This window comes from Simochromis diagramma, unplaced genomic scaffold (assembly GCF_900408965.1).
Source record: "Simochromis diagramma unplaced genomic scaffold, fSimDia1.1 OVJJ01000501.1, whole genome shotgun sequence".
Lineage (NCBI taxonomy): Eukaryota > Metazoa > Chordata > Actinopteri > Cichliformes > Cichlidae > Simochromis > Simochromis diagramma.
This window is the reverse complement of record NW_024387320.1, coordinates 1600067-1618060: the sequence shown is the minus strand read 5'-3', so window position 1 is coordinate 1618060 and position 17994 is coordinate 1600067. Positions and strand designations below refer to the sequence as shown.

Here is a 17994-nt window from a genome sequence, read left to right as displayed (position 1 = left end):
TGGTACAGTAGTTGTACCTCTTATACCTTGAGTTAAAGCTCCGCTCTTCAATATGCTGCATAATCTTTGTGAGAGACTATTATGAAGTAAACGACGACAACTTGATTCAACATAACAAACCCCACAAAAAATTACCTTTAAAACTCTGTATGTAGACCTATTGTAAATTTAACATTAAAATCTTCTCATCAATAACCAAGTTCAGGTAAACCTTGTAAATTGTCCCCAGCAGCTCCTCTCTGTTCCCAGCAAATAACATCTCGTCTGATTACAGGACCTGTTTAATCTTCATTCCTCCCTGTTGTGGTTATAGGCGTGGGTACGAGGCAGATTATTTCCTGGCCAGGTGCAGTAACTTCCTGGAAGCCAAGCTAACCAGTCTGGTGTTGCTGTTACATTTTCTATGACGCTAACACTGCATAATGGGTATAGTTCCACATAAAGTACATGTATTTTCCTAAATGACCTAGTATTATTTTTAAAATGAAATGTGAAGTGGTGGGAAACCTGAATGTTTCTGAAACACGTTAAGGACATGCGAGAAGGGAAGTTATCTGCCTGTGTGTTTTTGCTCTCAATACTTCATTATAACCGTTGGAATGGCCTCCAACAAGGAGGAATTAAACCTGAAAGATTCCTGTTATATAATAGAACATGTGTCTGCAGGCAGAGGCCAGTACAGGGGGTCCTCGGCTGACACTCACATTACATTCAGCAAACAGGGAAACAAGGGAAGAGGAGGATGAGCTATTTTGGTTTTGTTTGTGACTCTTTGTTGCAATCCCAAACTTTACCAACTGGTTGCAGGTCTGTGTGACTTTTGAGGAGGGATGAAGGGAAACCTTGAGACGAACAAGTGAACAAAGCAGGTACGGTGTTTTGACCGAAATCTTGATTCTCCTGTGTTTACTGGTTTCCTGAAAACGCAACTTAGAGTAAAGTTGTTGGTCGTTGAATTAAAGCTAATCCCATTTTCACTAGATAATTTGGATTTACAAGATCAGAACCTGGATACCCAAGTCACTGTCAAAAGCACCTCATTACAGTTTACATCTCACACTGTGGGAATTTCACCCTGAACACAGAAAACTCAGCAGTAAACCCAAGAGGCGCACGGTAAATAACTGTCTTGAAGTTTACTCTGACAGGAATTGCCATTGATCCCAGACAAACAATTCAACTTCCCCTTCCAGAGAACGCTTCCCAGCAAAAAATAGAGCACCAGGGATGTAAGAATTAAGGGGGAGTGTGGAGAGGAAGAGGAGGAGATGGAGGAGGAGGAAGCGAGAGAGAGAGAGAGGGAAAGAGAAGGGAGGTCCATGGGGGAAACACTCTCTCGTGATGCCCTGTTTTTTCTTCTCGTGCCCCCTGTGTGGACAAACAGCTCGTGGTGGGAAGACACAACGCTCAGATGCCGGCGTCAAGAGTCATCTTCTGCTGATGTCCACAAGAAGGTGGTCCTACGATCGCGCTGTGGTCATCTGCATCTACACCTGCCATCTGTCCGCTAACTTAAGGAAGACTTCGTTCCTCTGAGGGACCATCTCTGCCTGATTGAAAGCAGCTTCTCGAATATCGGCACTAAAGCAGAACGGTGGGTAAGCATAGAAGCCTCTAATAATACTCAATGAAATTTCAGTGAAATGATGCAGACTGTCTGGTAAAAAGCTGCGAGCATCTTACTAAAGCAGCGATGAAGTCTTTAAGGGAGTGATGATATCTTGAAGAGAGGTACGATGGAGTGGGAGGCCTGGTCTGTGTTAAACCCCCTGTCCTCCCCGGCAGGTACAGCTGTCAACCCACTCACGTTAACTCTTTTTGTCTCGCTCTTCTTCCCTCATGGCTTTCATATAAGACAAATATACTCAAACAAAGCACAGTACTGGGGGGAACCTAAAGCACAGAGCCACCAGCAATGCATACCTACTCAGTGAAGACTTTAAGAAATCGTTATCCCTGTGCCGTGATAATTCTGCTTTAATGCTAGCACAATTTACCCTTACAGTTTCTGTTCTTCTACAGAGAAGTGATAAAATCAAATTAATGAGTTGCCTGTAGATACCAGTTACTCTTCTGAGTGTGCATAGAGAAATACAGGCGAAAAAACCCAAAAAACTAAAGGACTCTTTTGTTCAAGCAGGCTTTCTAAGAGCTGATGCCTTAACAACGGTGGAAGACATTTAAATTCTTTAGTAACAGTGCTACGGAGCACAACTGCTCTATTATAAGCAAGTCTTTCATAATCAAAGAGGCCTCTTAAATACACGGGCGGTATTTAATGTCGTAATGATACAGTTTGGGGCGTTTTTTTCTCCTTTACTTACTATTTAGGGATTTGTTTCAAAGATGAACTGTACATTTCTTTTTAACTTACTCCCCCCAAAGTGCAGTTTTTATGTATGAAATAAGAACTTTTAGGACTTCATATTTCAAAATAACAGATTTATAACTTCATGTGATGCTCAGTAAAAAACAAACAAACAAACAAACAAACAAAAATCTTACTCTGTGATTTCAGCAGGATATTCAACCTAAATCTGTATCAGTGTTCCTCTGTTTGACATTGAAGCACCAACAGCTGATACATCCACACTTAAAAGTAGCCATTAGCATGGCTTAGTGTGAATCCAGACTCCCTCTGCCATCATAAAAAAAGAGATTTGTTTAAATACCTGCCAGTAAAAGATAAAAGATTACCAGCTCGCTAATCTGAAAGCAGTGCCCTATGCCACGGCTGGATGGTATGTGTATTACTGAGTATATAGACTGTCTTCAAATAAGTAAACACCAAAATAAAAATAGATAAAACTGCTTTTCATGATCAGGAGTTTGTTAGGAGGTTGTTTTGCTCCCTGAAACACCTTGCAGCTTTCTGGCCTGAAGGTTCCAGCGTAATGCCATATGCAGCACAACAATAGATCATAACAGGGCTGTGGGTCTGTGTACAGTAGTGGGTAGATGAAGAGCCAGACAGCCATGTAAGGTAGCAGACAGCACATCGGCCTGCTGGCTTCTGCTGGTGTGACTGATATATGGGAGCCCAGACCCGTGCGGGTCTGTAAGAAGTGGCAACAGGTGACTCACATGAGAGCAAAGAATTCTCGCTCTCGTGCCAAATCAGATCCACTTTGTAGGTCACCCTACACCAATCTAACACCAGCCAGCGTGCCACTATAGCTAAACTTAAACACACTCATCCTCGATTGTAATCCTGGCATTTCAGGAACAAGTCCCTAACCCAAACAGCTGCTGCAGGACTGGGACTGACTCTGGAGACGTGCTAAAGTTCAAGCATTAGAAAAATAAATACGTGTGTGCATTGTAACTGGGAAAAATAGTACGAGAGAGTAAAAATAACCAAGTGTGAGTGACTTCAACTTGTATATCCTTATCCACTATGCTATTGATATCTAACTGAAATAAGCTCAGAAAACTTGTATGTACTGTTTTTAACACATGGCGGTTCTGTAATAAAGCTATACTGAGGCTGTTTCATTGAGAGGAACACAACACAACCCACCCAAGGTCATAGAGTAAAATAGTGACAAGAGTCAAAAAAACTTCAGATAATAAAGTTTTATTGTATGCTATACCTAGTTAGAGGATGTGATAGAGATGAATATCACTACAATATATCATAATTTTTAGATTTAAAATTGAATTAAAAGCATAACAACCCAACTCTGGTTCATGTAAAAACAATTAGGTGCTTAAAACACAATGTGCAACATTAGTGTCTTGCTGTTTATTTAACTTTTTCCTGCAGTAATCTATGCAGCGTTATGGATTGTTTTGTTTTTTCCCAGCGCTGATCACATTTCTGTCACTAAAAAAGCATCTTAGCGCATGCAGCTCATTACAGAGGCTTTACAAATGCATCAGGCCTTATAGCTGCCGATTAAATATCTTCAAATAACGCACATGACCATTTTCTTCCCTAGTTTGGCTATTCAGTTAACAGGGTTTTGTATGCTGGTAACTCCAAAATACAATTAGGCCAAATTTGTCCTTCCGTAGGAAAGAAATGACTTTTCCTGATCTCTTCAGCAAATCCTTTCAGACACGAATAACACGATTGTTCTTAATGCACAACATACGTTTTCCTCCACTGATGGTAGTCTAAACAATGCCCCATCAGAGGGAAGCGAGCCAGGAAAGTGTATAACTCACCACGTTACTGTCTGTGTGCTTGTGATGACAGCGCAGATCAACCAGTGTATCCTGATCCCCTGAGAGCATCCGGAGTCTGTCAAACACGGCTTAGTGCTGAAAGGTGCACATCACTGAAGGAAAGTTTAAATCAACCCTGCCCCCTGTTGTTACCGGGCTGTGGATACACTGCAGGCTGAGGGGGAGTTGGAAAAAGAGTGTGTAGTTTATAAAGCTCATCAGTAAAATATCATCAAAAGGATTTTATTGTCTAAGATTTAGAAACCACAACTGAGGGAATGTGCCTATGTCTCTTTTGTGTTATGACACAAGGTGACTCTGGTGGGCATAAATTTATAGCAATACAAACATAGCTTCGTGTTCCTGTAAGATTTCCCTAGCCTCGGGCCTTGCCACCAGCCTCACTGGTTCTTAAACAAGCTCCACCGCCCTCTGGCACCGCTGATGTGCTTCTTACAGACTGCGGGATTTATTGTTGAGTTACAAGGCAGAGAAAACACACAACATTTTTCCTGTTGGTCTACAGTGAGTCACAGCAGCAGCCATCACCTCTCAGTGAAGTAGCTGCTGCTTTTCTCTTAACTTGTCTCAGCTGCCTGACTGATGTTCTGACTGGAAATTACAATAAGGCTGCACACTGTGAGCCCGGTTTGAGTTGACCTTGCAGTGCTGAAACATCATCGTTTTTCCTTCAGGCACTTCGATCAGCGTCAAAGGAAATAAGTCAGGGATACGTAATGTTGCATTTACGCACTTTGCTATTTTGAATACAACATAACTAGATTCTCCATTACTCCTCCATTACAATACCACTGAGATTATAAACAGACCTGACAGCTGTGATGGTGCACAGGCAAAGCGCACTGTTCAGAAAAGGGCACAGTGGATCACAGTAAATCCCTGCAGCACAGGTGTGATCGACAACCAGTGGCAGTAAAAGGCACTTTGACAGAAACGGTTCATAGGAGCAGCTCGTCTCTGACCTCCACCCCTTTCACCTTCTGCTCATTTCAATGTCTTGCTCCTGCTGTCCACAGGAAATCATATTGTTTGAGATTGCTTCCTCCGAGAGCAGGAAGAGGTATTCGAGGGAAGGAGACCGTAGCCAAGAAAACAGCCTCACTCCACTTGTTCTGAATTCTGCTTTGCCTTCCTTTCTCATCGCTGTGTATGTACACCATGTGCCCAGACTGACGGACTATGAGTCCTTTCTAAAAGAGGCAGTTTACGCAATCAAATCCTGCTTACAAGATATCAGCATCTAAATGGTGCACAGCTTTAGAACCACGGGGGAACTTTGGCAGCCTTGAAACTAATATTGCATTAAATTAAGAAACTGTGTGAGAGTCTGAATACCACTGTACCATTGTACAAATAGATTAGGGAACAATCAGTCTTCACCTAATCTCCCTTTAAAAAGCAAAACTCATTAAAAACATGTATCCTCTTAAAGAACATCATTTTACAAAATGACTTGTTCTGGATCTCTTCTACGCTCACGGCTCGAATCTGGGATTCATTTAGAAAATGACACATGCAAACCAGCAAGAGATTGTCACACAGTTTGTCATAGCCCAGGGGGAAATGCATTGTTACCCAGGTTTGCACAGGTTTGTTGTCAGTATCAGCTGATAAGAGCGTGGCTGTTATAATGTGCGGTCTCCTGGCATTGTGCTGGCTGGATTCTCAGTCACTTCCTCAACTCTGCGGCTGTTTGCGATTTACTTCCAGTAAAGATCGTGAGCTTTTTATCCGTTTAAGGCTCTGGGCCAGCTGCTGTCCAGTTATCCAAGGTGTCAGATGTATGCTGGAAAAATAGCACAACGCAGTTTTCCTGTGCTGCGCATTGGCTTGTCAGCCTTGGGCTGTGGATGGAGGTTAAACGTTTCTTTTCCAAAATGTTGTCATACTGGTGTTTTGTTTTCTACCACTCTGTGCTGTAGAGATACGGAGCACAATGCCCTGATTTTCCATCTTATTGCCATATATATACTTCATAGAGACAGAGAGGGAGGGGGCGAGACAGATGGTCATGGTCATTTAGACCATATCTCGCTGTCACACATAACCAGAGTCAGTGTTAGCCAGTCGATTCAAAACCTTGCACTGTGGACCAAACAGCTATTTGCTATGGAAACAGCTGCTCAAGGATTTCCTTCAGGAAGAGATGAGAGGTGGTAAGAAATCATATTAACATCCCCTGTGGCTTTTGTACCTCTCTTTTTCTCTCTCTCTCTTTAGACTTGTGCTTGGTTAACTTTTAGTTTTATGTTCTGGCATTTTATTGTGAAGCACTTTATCTTGAAAGGTGCTGTATAAATAAATTTTTGCTTACTTACTTACTTTGCTTGAAGGGATTATACTGTATATAATTTCCTTCCATGAAAGTATATTTGGCTTTTGGCTCCTTTAGAGTAATGTCTACATGTTCTGCTACACCACCAAACAGAGCATTAACTTCAAATGCGTGACGCGTTGGAAAAACCTGTTGACCTGTGACCTTCAGCCCTTTTTTCTTTCTGAGGTGTTTTAACCGGCTTTTATTTCTTAATTGCGTAGTAAAAGCTAAAAGTAGCTACATGCATATTCAGCCCATAAATGTTAGAAGTCACCACTTGATCCAGTTTGACAGGTTTTCTTAACCCCTCCATGATGGCGGTCATCTGTGTCACCCATAAAGCTGTCTAGTAAACCGCCTTATAGGGTCATTCTCAGCTGAGACTTCCCAGCCTGTCACTGCCATGTTTGGATCTTACCCAGACTCTCAATAATGCTTAAGTCAAGAGATTAGTTTGAAACAAAAAAAAAAAAAGAGAAGAAGAAGAAGAAGCAGTCTGACTGACACCTCCAGATAGATGGAGACTGGAATCTGAAGGAGGGTTTCATCCCAGCAAGGGAGGACAGTGGCCATCTAAGCCATTGCACTGAAATTGTGAGTGGTGTGCCACGGGGGGAAATGGGAAATGTCCAGCTCAGGCCAGGTCACAGCACTGAAAAAGGGCAAAAGTCTTTCTGTGCTGACTCGCCCCTTTGATGGAGGCGTGTTTCGCTGTCTGCAATTTAATCTGTTTTAATAATTTGGAACAGGACAAGAGGGAATGTAAACACACATAATCTAATGTTTAATAATAATATTATTATTTTCTTTTGCATGGCTACCAAATTTCTTCTCCTTCGTCTGTCTCTCAGGGGAAAAAATGGCTGTTCTCATGTCACAGTATCCAGCCCCAAAGCGATTCACAGGCAGAGAGGCTATTTTTATGCCATACAATGCCACTCATACACCAGGTCATTCCCATCAGCGGGAATGCAGATGATCTACAGCTGTCACTGATTGTCTGCTTGTATTTCTCTTTTCCCCTTTTCCCCCTCCTCTTCCACTCTATTCATCCTCCACCTCAGAAACTCCCCCTTTCCCCCTCCGGTGCACCCTCTTTTCACCTTCCCCGTTGTTCCTACCAGCTCTTTGTGCTTCAGGTGTGCGCCCAGGCCGTGAGTAGTGATGGGGGACTGGACCCTCCTGGGGAATTTCCTAGAGGAAGTCCAGGAACACTCCACTTCGGTCGGAAAGATTTGGCTCACCATCCTCTTCATCTTTCGTATCCTGGTGCTGGGCACGGCGGCAGAGTCCTCGTGGGGGGACGAGCAGAGCGATTTCCTCTGTGACACCCAGCAACCAGGTTGCACCAATGTGTGCTACGACAGGGCCTTCCCCATCGCACACATCCGCTACTGGGTGCTGCAGATTGTCTTTGTCTCTACGCCCTCCCTCATCTATATGGGCCACGCCATGCACACAGTGCGCAGGGAGGAGAAGCGGCGAAAGAGGGAGCAGGAGGAGAGAGAGGCGAGAGGTGAAGAGGGAGGAGACCTGGAGGGGGAGAAGGAGTACCTCCAGCAGAAGGAGAGCGGAAAGGAGGTGGTTGCTGACGGGAGTGGCAGAGTTCGCCTAAAAGGGGCGCTGCTGCGGACCTACGTCCTGAGCATTTTAATCCGTACAATGATGGAGGTGACTTTCATTGTGGTGCAGTATCTTATCTATGGGGTGTTCCTCGATGCGTTGTACCTATGCAAGGAATTGCCCTGTCCCAATCCGGTTAACTGCTACATGTCACGGCCCACGGAGAAGAATGTCTTCATCGTCTTCATGCTGGTGGTGGCCGGCGTTTCTCTGCTGCTCTCTGTGTTGGAGCTCTACCATCTCGGCTGGAAGAGCATCAAGAAGTGCATACACAAAAAGATGATGCAAAAGAGCAAGCAGAGAGCTGTGACGGTAGCGGTGTCTGCAGCCTTGGAGTCCAACAACTCACCACAACCATCAGTCTCCTGCACCCCACCTCCTGACTTCAACCAGTGCCTGACAGCCCCCGCCTCCATAAACCGCATGACCTCCATGGCCTCTCATCCCTTCAACACCAGAATGGCGCTGCAGCAGAACTCAGCCAATCTGGCAACTGAGCGACATCGTAGCTGCGACAACCTGGAGGATGATGAAGACTTCCTCAGGATGAGATACAACCAGGTACCAACAGGCATGCCCAATAACTGCTCGCCATTGCCTCTGCTACACTCAGTGTACTTGAAGGACAAACGGCGCCTGAGCAAGACCAGCGGGACCAGCAGCAGGGCTCGCCAAGATGACCTGGCAGTATAAATTCACAAAGTGTGGTGGATGAGGAAGAGAGGGAGAAGGGCTGGACCTTCGGAAGTAATGTGTGTCTGGGAGATAGATCTCTGTGATGGAGGCATGAGCTGAGGCTAACTATGAACTGTAGCACCAAGGCCTGACACTTGAGCACATGTGATGAGTGGATAATGTGAACTTGACTTGTGTGAGCTTTGTGTCCTAGAGCTCTAAAAAAAAACTGCAAAACAAGCTGTAAAGGAGAATAATGAGAACAGAGTAACAGGTTTGACACCTGACTATTGCACATCAGGAGTAGAGAGTTCTTTCATTTTAAACCAGTTAACTACAGATTAGCTGATTTTTGTCACACACAAATGCAAAAAAAAAAAAAGAAAAAAAGATTTGCAATAAATAGACAAGATCGCAGTATGCTAGAAACTGTGAAGCTCTTCGATAAAGTGCCTTATCAAGCGTCAGAAATATCTATTTCCTTATGACATTGTTTTTGTAATTATTTAAAAGCCACGGTGGAGACTGTCATTTAAACCACTTGTTGACCTGATTGTACTATACCTGCAGGCAAACATAAAAACGTAACTCGGAAATAATAGCACTGCAATCTCAAAGCCTGTCAGTGAAGTCAGTCCTATACTAGTCAGAAGTCTTCTGTGCACAGAAAGGAGAGAATGTAGCCTTTTACAGGATTTTCTTTTTGAAGGTCCCTCAAAGAAAAAGCAAGCGGTCCTGCTTGGATGTTGTTATGAATGGATTCAGCCACTAGGTGGCAACAATGCACTAGCGTTTCCCCTTTTCTCTCCCGGAGCCATTGTGTTAAAAGTGTGTTCCTAAGAAATGTGTGAGTCGGTTGGTGTCTTTGAATGTATTGTTCTTGTAGCACAGTAACTGTGCGGGTAGTTCATAACCATGTTGTGAATATACGTCTTTACAAGTGGAAGATGATTTTTTAAAAATATATACATGTATATGTACATAAACATAGCATAATATTTGAAGAACTGTCCATCCTGCTGTACATCCACTGCAGTCTTTGGTTATTTCACACACACATTTATGCAATAACTGTCATCGCAAACCCACAACAAATAAATAAATCATCAGCTGTACAATCTGCTCTGTTGTTCTCAGCGTGTGATTTATTCAGTGCTGTACAACACTTGCCTTTGATTTGTCTGTCATATGAACATAGAAAGACTTTAGTATATGTAAATATGCACACACTAAACTGTTAGAATTGCACAAGATGAACATTTAGAACAACTAACATTTAAATAACGTGCTCAATGCAGAAATGCTGAAATCAAGACAAAGTGATGCAATTTCCAGATCCGAACAAAGATGAAGAGTCTCCAGCATTTCTGAATCACTGTACCATTGCTGCAGCGACTTTCTGTTTGCCGTCCTCACAAAGGACCTGCAGGAGACAGATTGTGGAAGATGAGCAATGTTTACACAAACAGAGACTGTCTCGCCATTTCTGCCAGGACGCTGAGGTCTGGTATCCAGCTTAATCTGCCACATGCTGAAGCTGAATTGGAAAATCCTTGTTGCTTTTGTATTATTTTTATTTCTGTGGAACCTCAGTGCTTTCTGAGATTGAGCTTCACAGAGATATTTGTGTATTCTGAGTTAGACCAGGATGGTGATAGCACATTTACTGCTTAATAAAATGTTTTCCTGTCTTCTTTTCTAAAGGATTCATTTTTAAAAAATAGTTTGAAAATTGTGCAAGAACCAGAATCAGCTTAAAAGGATATAAATGGTCATACATTAAAGAAAGACAAACACGAGACTAAGCATCAAACTAAAATTAATACAAATGTAAAACCTACAAGGAAGTTTATAAGTTACTCTACAGTGAAAACTATTAAGTGTTATATATCTTTTCCAAATGGTGTCCTTTTAAGACCTCTTTCCAAACAAGAGTAAGCCCAAGGAGATTTTGCTTTACTTGAGTTATGATTCAGTAATGATTAAGAGGACTCTGGCAACATGGAAGATGAAGGTCCCTTCAGTGTGACTGGAATTCGTGAGCAAGTCATGCGTTAGGTATCTCTACGTGAATGCGTGACTCACATCTTTTTTTTAAAAAAAGTTAATTCCTGAAAAAAAGTCTTCTTTTTAAAGATCTTATATAAATATAAATGGGGCATGTTTCTTGTTTTTTTTCTGCAGTTCTGCTTAAGACTTTCGGAAATTTAATTTAATAGATTTACATGCTGTAGTTAGAAGGAAAAACTGGGGGGAAATTCAGACAAAAAACAAGTATTAATATCTTTTACTGAAATAAAAACAGCTAAACTTGTTGATATAACACACATAGAATAAGTACGTTTGTGCCATAAGATGGCTGAGATCCAGATCAGGGTCAGCCCTCTTTTCTTTACATTTTCCTTAAGGACCTGAACATTCTTATATTTTTTTCTAAATAGTCTTAAGCAACAAAACTCCAGGCTTTTTTCATTAATTTTCCTGCAACTGACCAAGAAAAAAACTCCAGCAAAGCCCTGCCGCAGGACCTGAAGTATGCATCTGGCCCTTTTTTATTCATCTACTGTTCACTGAAGCTTCATCAAAAATGCTCTCAGTGAAAGGGTGACTGTCAAGAAGCTGTTTTTAAGGAAGGGAAACAGAGAGAAGGTGCTGAGGTATGCCAAATTACACAAGAAGTAGACTGAAAACCTTGTCTGGGGGAGTTCAGGCTGTGTTTTAGAACAAAGGTGGTCATAGCAAATATTGACTTTCAAGCTTGTCTGAACTCCACAAACTCTGTTTTACCGTAATGTACTGCATATCCATTTTTATCTCAAGTTATATTTTTGAAAAAGTCATGTCTTGGGTTGCTCGAGACTTTTGCACAGTAGTGTACATTTGCAAATAAAGATTACAACAACAAAAAAAGCTCAGAAAATCCTCTCTTTTGGATAAACAAATTGTCCAAATTCGAATATATTTGATCTATAACTTTATAAAATAGATTAAAGTAACAAATCCTCTTAGTTCGAAATGCAGATACAGTTTCTTCCTGTAGAGGGGAGTAGCGTACTTTGGTGGTGTTCTCCCCTTCAAGTCTCCAAACAAAAACAGAAGAGCGGCAGTACTCCGAGGGGATGTCGGGAAATGTAGTTTAATCTTCACCTCTCTCTTATTTGCTTCTTCTGAAGCATTATTTGCCGGCCTACAGTTACCGACATGACTTGCGCCTCTGTACCGGCGGAAACTTAGTTGCTGAATGACTGAAGTGAATTTTGTCATCTCCCGGACGCCGTGTATGTTTTAATCGAGGGTAACACTTTATTCTGTATCTGTAGGTAATGCTGTGGCTGTGTGGTAGCAGTGATCTTCCTTGGTGATACTGGCATCGAGGCTGACAGCAGGGACTTTACCCTCTGCTGCACCTCGCTAGTTTAGAGTTCACCTCGGTTAGCTCTGTTTTCGTAACGTGTTTCACTGAGTTCCTGTTGCCTAACCTGTGCCCTGTGCTGTTGAAATGCTAATAATCTGAGTTTTATGGCAGAACTAGATAGTGTTACAAAAAAATAAACATTTAATGAGGAAAACGTCACATCCTGGGGAGCTCATTGCACCAGTGTTGCACCATCAGAAACCGTCAACTTTTTTTCTCTCTCGTGTTTTTTTAACGTCAGGTATGCAGTTGATTTGACAACTTCCGCTTTACTCAATGTGTTACAGTTGGCCACACCATCATCATCTCTGACATCCCTGACCGTGACAGGAGGTCTAACTGTACCAGGTAACACAGGTTAGTGAAAAGAGCAGAAACAGCTGTTAGACTGATTTTAATGGCCTAACAAAGGCTTTTGCTGCTTTTCTTGTCTTGTTTATTTGAAATCCTTTGAGTTTTCACAGTTTTGTATTGAAAGACTGATGAGGATTTGTGACTGCTGATTAACTGATGTTGTTCAAACAGAATGTCCAAATAATTTAGTTTAAAAGAGTTTTAAATGGATGTTTGTATGTTTTCATAGTCTCTTAAAACCATGCACTTGGTAGCTTTAATAGTTTTTAGATCAAATTCCAACTTTCTAATCGATCTCTTATGTAAGGGACACAGACTGTTTCGATCCTGTGCATATGCTTTATCTCACTCTCAGTGGCTCTGTGGTGACAGCTGGTGTCTTTTGTTCACAGCACAGCCATGAGGGGACTTTGGGGCGGAGCGGCTGCGTTAGGGTCGGTGTCCGTGGCGTTTGGCTCGATGCTGTGGTCACAGCAGAAGACTAAACCGGAAAAGGCTGCTACGGGTTCCAACCGTGCTGACACAAACGCTGATTCCCCTTACGAGCTAAAGCTGGTCCAGATCTTGTTCCGGCACGGCGCCCGAACGCCCCTAAAGTCAATACCTGATATTATGGAGGTAAAACTGTCTTCCGTTAAGAGCATGTTTTGTAGAAAATGATGTTTCACACATGGAAAAAAAACTGCAAATTCTTTTTTTCAACAAAGGCCCAGTGGGTGCCAACGCTTTTGGAGCCACCGCCGCACACCAGCATCGACTATGTAGTGACAGATCTTCAGGGTGGCCCCAGGCCCCCGGCTCCTATAGAAGACAGCTATCGGAAAAACATACTTAGTGTGAGTCATTGTCTTTTTTGTTTTTTTAAATAGGTGTGATGTGGCTGCTGGCTGTCATCTGGCTTGACTTTGACTCTCACTATGAAAATGATGGAATAAACTTAATAATGCTGCTTTGCTTTTAGTGGTATGACAAAGTTAATGTCTGAACACATTTCTTCTGGGCTTTCCATAGACCTTATGTGTGTAGCACACTTGTTACTCTCCTCAATTCATGTAGTTTTTCTCCATCTAGTGGCTTAAAGGTGCCACTACAGAAATCACTGGCCTGGGCTCACTCACTCGCCGCTGAACTGTACGTAGAGCTTCCTATTGACATATCGTGTCCAGTCACAGTGTCCGTGGAGCTGTTACTTTCCTGTGCTGAGAGCTGCTTTGCTAAAGAGGTTTAACTTGACTGGATTTAGCTTAGAAAACTAAATCCCCCAATATGGACTCCGGCCATTCTTGTACCACATCCAGCCCGGATTCCTGCATGTGATCACAGGTGTGTGTCTGCCCGGCCACATCTGTGGGTATATAACCTGATCCTGTTTGTTGTGTTTGGCAGGGTGGCACATTCCCTGGTCAGCTGACCACACTGGGCATGCAGCAGCTGTATGAGTTGGGCAAAAGACTAAGGGGGAGATACATTGAAGAAAGCGATTTCCTTACTTCCACATTTAACCCAGCTGAGGTCTAGTAAGTGGTCCAAATCATAATGAGGAGCAAGGAGAAAAAAAAAAAACCCTCATATCTGTGCTCTGACATTTTGATAGATTGGGTTTATGAGTGCAAGTACAAAGGATATGAGTTTAAATGCTTTTACTATTTTAGAACTGGGTGCCTTCCATGACCTATTTTTTTCCTCCTTATTTCTAGCGTGCGCTCCACTAATATTGTGAGGACCATTGAGTCTGCCAAGTGCCTGGTTGCAGGGCTCTTCCAGCAAAAACAAAAAGGTAGAGCGGAGATGTGCAGTATGTTACTTATCCCATTTTTCTGTCTCATCTCATCTGTTTATTTAATTTTTCATTTATTTTGCAATTTCCTGTTCTACTTGCAGCAATTGTGCCTATTTTAACATCGGAGGCCGAATCTGAAATCCTGTATCCTAACTATCACGGATGCAAGATGCTTAAAATCCTTTGCGGGTATGAAGAGAGTGTGTTTTCCTAGCAATAGAGTCCCATCAAGCCTAAACCATCCTACTGGAGCCTTGAAATAATGTGCTGTGGAAACATTATGAGCAGAGTTGAGGCGCCTGTGACAGGTTGTCACGGTGTATCTGTGTTTTGTGGCTGACACCGCGTGTGTTCTTTGCAGCCACCGCTGGGCAGAGTCGACCACTCTGCCAGACATCGCGGCAGACCTGCAGAGCATCCAGAGCGAGCTGGGGATCGCTGCTCACCAGAAAGTTGACTTCATCCTCATTAGGGATGACATGGTTGCCAGAGAGGTGACACTGCCACATTGTGATTTATGTGACTTTTTGCCAGCTCTCGCCACAAGCTATCAGAATTACATAGGATTTACTGTAAAGACGTGGCCAGGAAGCCGCAACCTCGCAAGCTGCTGCTTATGTAAGATGAAACTCAGCATCAGAGTTCATTAATCTTCTTGAGATCCAGCCTGATATTAACCCAGATATTAAGATTGACAGCATGTGTCCATGTGTCACAATAGAGGGTGAAATCACATTTAATGACTAGGAAGCCGCAGTTTTTCTGGAGGGTTCTCACTAGTCAAAGTCAGCGGTGGTGTCGATGTCTATCTGTTGTCATTTAATTCTCACAGACAAATGAAATCAATGCATTTAGCTTCATGCTATTTAAACAGAAATTATACGGAGTTTTTTTTGAAGACTTGCGACTTGTTCCTTTGCATTAACAGACACACGGCCTGCCCTGCCCTCAAGTGCTCAACACCTGGAGGGATAAAGTGGAGCAAAGAGCCGTGGATATGATGTGCCATATCTTCGAGCCCAGCAAGAGGTCAGATTAACCAAAGTCACCAGTCCCAGGGGCTTATCTAAAAGGCCAGATTGAGATTTACCACTTGTGCATTCAGCTTCACAGGCTGCCTTTCTCTTGCTGTCTGTGGCAGAGAGAGCTTGCAGCTGTCTGTGGGACCTCTCCTGCACATGTTGGTGGACAACATCGAGGAGAAACTACAGGGCACCTCATCAGAGCCAAGCAGGTTGGACGCGCATTATTTCACACATAACTCTGGTTGGTCTTCAAATGCTTCACTCTTGAAATGCTCTCTCGAACAGGAAGGTGTTTTTGTACTCCGCACATGACACCACTCTGATTCCTTGTCTCTTGGCTTTGGGGATTTTTGACATGAGATGGCCACCGTATGCCGCTGATCTCACTGTGGAGCTGCACCAGAACCGGAAAACTAATGAGGCCTTTGTTAAAGTGTCATATGTAGGCGAGGTAGGAGCTGAGAATGTGTCGCAGGATGAGCAAAAACAAAAAAAAATTGCATTTTTTTTTTTTTTTTCTTTCTATAACCTCAAGTTGCTTTTTCTTTCTGCAGGATCAACTCATTGGGGGTTGTAGTGCAGTCTACTGCCCCTTGGAGGAGTTCAAACGGGTCCTCTCCACGTACTCGCTGAGCCCTGAAGACTACCACTCGCACTGCAACAGAACCGTAGGCCCGACCGAACCCTGAACCTTGAGCAAGCCTTCGCATCGGCACACCGCTGACAGCCAGCACGCATCACGCCTTTTTAACGTCCTCAGTCCTCTCTCCATCCAGCCGGCATCAGTCATTATCATCTCACTGTCAGAGCACGCTGGAGTACAGCCACTTTTGTAGAGCTTTCGGGTTACACCGCTTGCTTTCAGGAGTCAACATCATCTTGTTACCATGGCAATCACATTAAAGGTGCTATAAATGACATTTTGAAGCACTGAATGGTGCACTAGAGCACTGGCATCTTAAGACCAAAGCAATCACCCCCCCACCCCCTTTCTCTCTGCAATTCATTTACAAACAGAAAGGTTGTGCACACGTGAGCCAACAAAAAGCATCCAGCCCCGACCATCACTCTATGCAAACACAGTAAAAGCCATTAAATGGCTGTGATATGCTGCATGCCCACCCACCATCAGCGGCACTTTTCCCATATTTTTTGTCCTGCATTCAGATTGGATGTGTGTTTTAAAAAAAAAAACAAAAAAAAAAACACACACACACACACACAGATTTTGTTGACATCTTAGATGGACTAACAATTGATGGGGTGCTTTTATTGCGCTTGGTAATGTCATAAACTGTAGTAACATTACCTTGACTTCCCCTGCCTCTTCTGTTTGTGCTCTTTGTGGGGGTGGGGCACCATGTGAATACTCTGAACTGCATTCTGTCTCTTTATAAATGCAGGGAGGACAAACATTTTCAAAGGGAGGGACTCATACACAAACGCACATGTGGCTACAAAAACAAAGAACAAAGAAACTCATTTTATAACACGCAGGAGGCTTGCAGCTTCGTCCTCTGCTAAGATCATCATCACTCCACTACATCTGTATGAATAGCTTTTTGCTGCTATATGAAAAACCCGATATATAGAACCTTTAAAATTAAGTTAAACGATTAGTTCAATAACAGCTGAGTGCAAAGTGGAAGAGTGTGATAGATGCTTTATATTTGAATGCAAGTTAAGCTTACTGATTAAGGCTGAAGTTATTTTATACTTTCTAATTGTTAACCCCACAATTAGCTTCGTTTTTAAGAATAAACTGGTAACTCACCTGAACAGGAGTAAAGTTTACATTTGTTTGGGATTCTTTATGGTTGCAAGTATTTGCTGCACTGGGAAAATATAAAGCATATGTGAATGCTGCAAAGAAAATGTTTTTTGCAACTAGGGGACATCTCAGTCAGTAAAATGATGTGGTTTGTGTTTTTAATTAACTTAGAAATGAGGCCTTTATGGCACATTGGAATGTATTACATCAGGCTTTAGTCTAGCACTGATATTTATTCATAGGATAAATTTGTTGTTTTTCCTCTTTTTGGGGTGGTGTTTGTTAACATCTCCAACAGCATTCTCAACCTTTCCTTTACACTTTTAAACAACTACTGCAGTTATGCATCACACTGATATATGGACAGGTTTGTATTATGTGGCCTGTGTCTGATTGCTGATTAAATTATTCCATCAAATCAGTTGCGCTCCCAACTGTATTCATCATATTTGGACCCGGGCGCAGCCCTCATTGTAGCAGGAGACTTTGACAAAGCGAACCTCAGACAAGTCATGCCAAACTTTTACCAGCATGTCTCGTGTCCAACGAGAGGGGATCGGATTTTGGATCACTGCTACTTAAAAAAAAAAAAGAACCTAGAACCATATTCATTTCAATCATTCTTCAGGGAAGTATAGTTTAATGTACTGGATCAAGTGTTTAGAAAGGTGTGTAGAGACTGTGTTAGAACACTTATTCTACTACATGTTTTGAATGCAACATTTTGCCTCCTTGTGAGACCACAGTGCAATGCATGCTTGAATCACACGGACCCAAGTGTTGCGCTTTTCCAGAAACACACCTTGTACCTCATCTGTGGGAGGTTCCCATGACCTGCCACTC

The 17994-nt window shown here is 42.7% G+C and overlaps 2 protein-coding genes across 10 annotated transcripts; both read left to right on the top strand.

Annotated features, from left to right (window-relative positions):
* The first annotated feature begins 200 nt into the window (after positions 1–200).
* gja5a (gap junction protein, alpha 5a) lies at positions 201–9928 on the top strand. 3 transcript variants are annotated; one of them, XM_040005407.1, is made up of 2 exons: positions 201–1598; positions 7573–9928. In XM_040005407.1, exon 2 carries the CDS (start codon positions 7673–7675, stop codon positions 8822–8824), a length of 1152 nt encoding a protein of 383 aa, XP_039861341.1. In that variant the 5' UTR covers positions 201–1598; positions 7573–7672; the 3' UTR covers positions 8825–9928. The 3 variants fall into 3 exon arrangements, with proteins under 3 accessions (XP_039861341.1, XP_039861340.1, XP_039861342.1); XM_040005406.1 differs by having other exon boundaries at positions 202–1594; XM_040005408.1 differs by lacking the exon at positions 201–1598 and adding an exon at positions 1605–6344.
* A 2038-nt stretch (positions 9929–11966) lies between these two features.
* Positions 11967–17572, top strand: acp6 (acid phosphatase 6, lysophosphatidic). Of its 7 annotated transcripts, none has more exons than XM_040005397.1 (12): positions 11967–12084; positions 12509–12578; positions 12968–13193; positions 13283–13411; positions 13962–14092; positions 14273–14352; positions 14457–14544; positions 14717–14849; positions 15284–15384; positions 15497–15589; positions 15666–15831; positions 15935–17572. In XM_040005397.1, the coding sequence occupies exons 3-12, from the start codon at positions 12975–12977 to the stop codon at positions 16067–16069; spliced, it is 1275 nt and encodes a 424-aa protein (XP_039861331.1). In that variant the 5' UTR covers positions 11967–12084; positions 12509–12578; positions 12968–12974; the 3' UTR covers positions 16070–17572. The 7 variants fall into 7 exon arrangements, with proteins under 7 accessions (XP_039861331.1, XP_039861334.1, XP_039861338.1 ...); XM_040005400.1 differs by having other exon boundaries at positions 11980–12101; XM_040005404.1 differs by having other exon boundaries at positions 12014–12126.
* Positions 17573–17994: the final 422 nt, after the last annotated feature.